The following is a 6,143-nucleotide window of genomic DNA, read 5'->3' as shown; positions in this document are numbered from 1 at the left end:
CTCTTGATTTCATACTCATACTGTAATTCTTGCTTTGAACAAGATGCTGTTGAAAATAAATATTTGAGTATATGAATGTAAACATAACACAGAAAACTGCTTTTGTAATAACTAAAGGTTGATCTAATTTTCAGTGTGAAATTTAAAACGGTATTTTTAAGAAAAATAAGTAAAATTTATTAAATAAAATAACACTATAGAAATCCAGGTTATATTCAATATCTAAACGTCTACACTTAGAGTTTACAGAAAAACTCCACATTGGATAGTTTTATATGAATATATTTGTTCCAAGTATAGTCACTCAACTTGCTTTTATTCTACCTATGTAACGTTATGCCAAAATCAACAGAATCCACAACCGTCACTAAGACAATACTTTCTTACCAAGCCGTCTCTTCAGAGCTCCTTTAATCTCATTATTTCTGAGACTATAAATGAGGGGGTTCAACATGGGGATCACCACCATGTAGAACACAGACACTACCTTGTTCTGGTCAGTTGAGTAGCTGGACTTGGGCATCACATAAATGAAAGTAGTGGTCCCAAAGAACAGAGTGACTGCTGTGAGGTGGGAGGTGCAGGTAGAGAAGGCCTTATGGCGTCCCTCAGTGGAGCGCATCTTCAGGATGGTGATGAGGATGTAGATGTAGGAGACAGCTATGACAAACACTGTGACCACAATGATGGAGCCAGCAGTGAATGAGGGAACAACTGCAGAGACACTGACATCAGAACAGGAGAGTTCAACCAAAGGGGCAAAATCACAGAAAAAGTGGTTGACTCTGTTGGGTCCACAGAAGAATAAAGAGAAGAAATAAAATGTGAAAGTAGAAGCATTAAGAAACCCACCTACATAAGCCATTACCAGTAACTGGACACAGACTTGTGTGGACATTTTGGTTGAATAGAGCAGTGGGTGACAAATTGCCACAAAGCGGTCATATGCCATGGCAGCTAGGAAGCTGGCATCAGATGTTCCAAAGAAAGCACCTGAGCCAAGTTGTGTGGCACATCCAAAGTAGGAGATTGTGCTTTTGTTCCTCAAGAAGTTGACAAGCATATTGGGTGTGACAGAAGATGAAAGGCCCGTGTCAACAAAAGCCAGTTGGCTCAGTAAGAAGTACATGGGCTGATGGAGCTGAGGAGAGATTCTGATCAGAATGATGGTGCTGAGATTTCCAGACACAGTGACCAGGTAGATACATAGGAAGAGCGTGAAGAGGATGACTTGTAGGATGGGGTCATCTGTTAAGCCCAGCAGGATGAACTCTGACACTGTAGTGAGGTTCCCATCCATCGTGAATCTGAGGTAGAATAGGTGCTGACAAAATCAACCTGTGAAGATAATGTATCAATGGATGTAGAGACATCAAGGTTTCATTTCTATTAGTATGTGCTTGGAAGTCATTGTTAACAAATTAATCACGTGTGTAAAATTTGCATTAGTGTTTTCTTTTATTCTGGAGTGCCAGGGTTTATATCTTCTTAGTTATTTTATTGAGCTTTCCTGTGTTTTCAAAGCTGTTGATAGTAGAAACACCAGAAAATGGCTTAAAATAATATCTATATGTTTTGTGTGTACGATTTAGCTTATTTTTATTTGAGTGAGAGAGGAGACAGCAGTATTTGTTCATGCAGTGATTTGTTCCTTAGGTGCCAGGAAGAGCTGGGGTTGGCCCTGGTTGAAACCAGGAGTCAGGAATTCAGTCTGGATGTCCCTCATGGGGAGCTGGGAGCCAGGTCCCTGAGCCATCTTCTACTGCCTCCCTGCATGCTCAATATAGAAAACTGGAACCTGATGAGGAGGCAGCATAACCACTCTAAAATGGGGTACAGGTACCCCACGGAACACCTAAAGGACTGCACCAAACACCATTTCATTTAAATGTAAAAAAATATTTCTAAGTGGATTTTAATGTAAAGCTTTAAAATTTTGAGGTATAGGAAAATAACAAAAAGGAATGAAATGAAGGAGTTAAATGTGAAATGGGTAAAATCATTCTATGAAATGGAGAGTTGAGCAATATCTCACACTTATTGAATGATTTCTAATTTACGGCACAAGATTCAAAGTTTCAGAGTGAGTTCATTTTTAAAGGCTTTGATATCATATTTACTCCTTTAATTTCCATTTAATGGGTAGAGAATTTGATCATTAAAATATTAATTCAGTTACCTAAAATTGCATAGGAACTAGTAGACTTATACTATGAACTGCAGTCAGTCCTGGCCATTAATACCCATGCTTTCAATGAAATTACATGCTAATTACATGATAGTATTGTACACGTTTAATTTGGGGATCATAGCTGTAGGCCATTCAGTTTTGTGACAGCCAATGCATAACAGAGATACCTAGTTGCATAGTTCAAAATTGCAATAATTTTTACTAAGAGGCAGAGAGATTGGGTAAGTGTGTGTTTCTGTTCACTAGTTTGCTCTGAAATCCATGCAGTGGTCTGGGCTGAAGCTAGGAGACTGGGACTTAATCCAGGTCTTCCATGTGGTTGATAGGAACCCAAATGCTTGAGCTATTACCACTGCCCAACAGGGTGTGCATTAGAAGCAAGTTGGAGTCAGGAAATGTCACCCAGGCACTCTGGGGTGGGGTGCCACCTTGAAATGCTAAGCTATGTGCCTACCCCAGGCCGTCTTTTAAAGGAGAAGTATAGTGCTCTTGAAAGGACAGGAAAGACTCAGAAAGGAATTGGAAATTAAAGTTATGAACGAGGTTATCGTAAAGTTAGGAACTATTTTTAATACTTCCAGTGAAAATAGTTTGTAAATGTTTCAAATCACAGAAGAATCACTTGAAAAATCTTTTTGCAATTATATATCTAGAGCATAATTGAATCAATGTTTAATTTTTTGTCATAGCAGTCTTTTCTAACTGGAATAGTATAAAATGAAATAATATTACCATCAACATAGTTTACTCAGTAGCCGGTGTTGTCATCTTCAGTGGGGTGGTATTCCATAAGAGCACCAGTTCAATATGATCTATTCCACTTCTGATTCTTTTCCTTGTTCATGTTCTTGTAAAAGAAAACAGCTGCAGTGGGTCCCGTACACACACGAGAAACTCAGATGAAGCTCCTGGCTCCTGGTGTCAGCTCTTTTGGGGAGTGAACCAAGATGGTCTCCCTCTTGCTGTCTCCATCTTCCTCTGTATCTCTGCCTTTCAAATAAATAAATTTTAACAAAAAACAACAACAACAACAGCAAATTCGGTCAGCTCAGTGGTTTGAGACTAATGTGGCCGCCAGGTTCATATTTATCTCCTTATCTTTGTCCAGAGCATTTGGAGTATATAAAGGATTCAGACCAGTTTTAAAGAGTCTATTTGCAAAATCTATTTAATAACAGTGTATAGCAAAAACATTTCAAATGTCATGAATATGTGATTAAAATGACTACTGAGTTGTAATAATATGAAAGACCATTTGAAGGACTGATCTTAAGGGTGTGAATAAATGCAAAATCTTGGTATGCTGAAGAACATTTGTCTAATCAACAGTAATTTGAATGTGGAAACCTAATTCACATGAATTATTTGCTAACCAGTTATCAAATTGTATTTGCCCTGTTTCTCAGCTACTTTCTCAATGCAAATGCAACTTTAGATAAGCTGTCTTTTTCTTTTTAATGAACAAATTTCTTGTCTTCCACAATGCAGATTTAAGAGCATAGTGATACTTCTCACCCTCCCTTCCAACCCGCCCTTGTTCCTCAACCATCTTCCTACTCTATGATTTCCTTTTTTAAAAAAAATAAATTTTAAATTTCATGTATTTTTATTGATAAGGCAGAGATGCAGAGAGCAAGAGTAATAGAGAGGAAGAGCTTCTTTCTGATGGTTCACCCCTCAAACGGCCACAGTGGCTGGAGCTGAGACAATCTGAAGTCATCAACCAGGATCTTCTTCAGGGTCTTAAACATGGGTGCAGGGTCCCAAGGCTTTAATCCGTCATCGACTACTTTCCCAGGCCACAAGCAGGGAGCTAGATGGGAAGTGGGGCCGCTGGGATTAAAACTGGTGCCCATATAGGATCCTGGCACGTTCAATGCAAGTACTTTAGACACTATGGTACTGTGCCAGTCCCCTTCATTTTTTAGAATGATACACTTTCACTTCACAAACACTGGCTCAATACCTCACTGTTCCATAAAGATTTCAACAGCCAGCAGCTAGGAATAAAATTAAAAAAAAAAAAAAGAAGAAAAACCTGTTCCTCAAGAATATACACAATATACTACTAATAAGATATGTTCTTAAATGTTAAGTAGAAATAAGTAAACTCAAAAAACAAAATCTTACCTCTGAACTAAGAATTCATTCATTTTGCTAATAAGTAATTCAGAGTCATGTATTATATAGCAGCCATGCTTTTGTGTTGTTTTCTCTTGAAGACGAGTCTCTGAAGATTCTGGAAATTCAGATGTGAATTGTAAAGCACCAGGGATCATCCTCACATCCTCCAGTGCATATGAGCAGTTAAGTTCAGTCAAACACAGCTGAACTTCAAAGGTTCCTTTAATCCCCAAGGGAGCATGTATTTTTAATTTGTATGTTTTAGATTTTCATTTCATAAATATTGAGTATAATATAATAAATTATCTCAAATGTAAATATTGTTCTTTAGTTGACTTTGATATTTCAGTTTAAAGGATGTTAAATGCAACCATAAATGGCACTCATGGCTTTATCCATTCCAATGTTTTATAGTAATATATGTAGGACATTCTATTCAATTTCTTGGGGATTTAGGGGTTCAATGCCAGTTAATTTGAATATTTTAAAAACTACACTTATTTAAGATTTATATACATATAAACTTCATATCAAAATATTCAAGCCAATTACCTTTTATAGCGATTTTATAAGGTTTGTTTAGTTTTATTTTAAAAATTTATAGAAAGGGAGAAAAGTATTGTATTTGCTGGTTCACTTCCCAAATGTTCTCAAGGCCAGAACCAAAACCAGTAGTGTTTTCTAGGTCTTTTTCATGGATGCAGAATCACAAGGCCTCAGCCATCCTCCCTTACTTTCCCAAGCCAAAAGCAGTGAGCTGGGTGGAAGTGAAGCAGTATCCTGGACTCGAACTGCCACCCACTTGAGAGTCTGGCACTATAAGGGTGGAGGAGTATCCAGTTGAACCATTGTGCCTGTCCCTCAACTAAGTATTCTTTTTTTTTTCTTTTTCACATTTTATTATTATTGCTATCATTTTACGATACAGTTCCATATTTCCCTATCCCCTCCCCAGTTCCCCCCTTTAGTTCCTTTATATCATTATTAACATATAGTTCTTCATACTCAGTCATATGTTCATCATTGCGGGCATGGACAATGGCTGAGAGTCCAGAATCCTATTGTCAAAATATAATATAAACAGTTTCACTGTAAGTCCATCTTTGTCTGGAAACATAGATGCCGACCACACTGCATCCTCACATCTGGTTGTTAGTCTCCATTACATAACTACTGTACATTCCCTTAAATGAAAAGTCATGATACAGAATCAACAATAGAAAGAAAAATAGAAATTTACAATGCCATGAAGTTAAATGACATATTACTAGATATGACAGTCTCCATTACACAACTACTTTACCTTCCCTTAAATGAAGAGCCACAAAACAAAATCAACTTCCGGAAGAAAAAAGAAATTAACAACACCAAGAAGTTAAACTACATGTCCAACGTGTAGCTGAAGAAGTGAAAATCAAGAACCTTCTTGAAGAAAATGATGCCACTGCATGATCTACGAGTCATTGAATGATTTAATCAGAAGAAAGTGTTTTGAAGAGATGAAACCAACAGAAAACAACAAAACCCAATGTGATATAGTTTCCGCTGATCTTTGTTGGAGTGTGTCTCCTCCCGACAATAAACAGATGGGTTTTGTTTTTCTAATCCAGTCTACTAATCTATGATGTTTGATTGAGCTTACGCAATTTACATTCAGAGTTAAATATACATAGCTGGTACTTTGGTCCTGTCATTTTAGGAATGGGTTGTTCATTGATTTAGTCTTCTGTTGTCCTTTTACTGGGATGTTCTTCCCGTTTGCCTTTGGTTTTGGTAGGTGCTATTCCTCTTCTCTGTCAAGAGAACATCTTGAAGTATCATTTGTAGA

The 6,143-nt window shown here is 37.3% G+C and overlaps 1 protein-coding gene across 1 annotated transcript; it reads right to left on the bottom strand.

Moving 5' to 3' along the window:
* Positions 1-367: 367 nt before the first annotated feature.
* LOC121162145 (olfactory receptor 478-like) lies at positions 368-1,306 on the bottom strand. The gene has a single exon (XM_040988992.1). It carries the CDS (start codon positions 1,298-1,300, stop codon positions 368-370), a length of 933 nt encoding a protein of 310 aa, XP_040844926.1. The 5' UTR covers positions 1,301-1,306.
* Between the last annotated feature and the right edge of the window lie 4,837 nt (positions 1,307-6,143).

Source organism: Ochotona curzoniae, unplaced genomic scaffold (genome assembly GCF_017591425.1).
Source record: "Ochotona curzoniae isolate NIBS_2020 unplaced genomic scaffold, NIBS_Ocur_1.0 contig_517, whole genome shotgun sequence".
Taxonomy (NCBI): domain Eukaryota; kingdom Metazoa; phylum Chordata; class Mammalia; order Lagomorpha; family Ochotonidae; genus Ochotona; species Ochotona curzoniae.
Note: the sequence above shows the minus strand (reverse complement) of the source record. Positions and strands in the feature narration are given on the sequence as shown.

Bases quoted from the DNA above. Each gene is read 5' to 3' on its own strand.
- LOC121162145 (XM_040988992.1), bottom strand. From the start codon at position 1,300: ATGGATGGGAACCTCACTACAGTGTCAGAGTTCATCCTGCTGGGCTTA.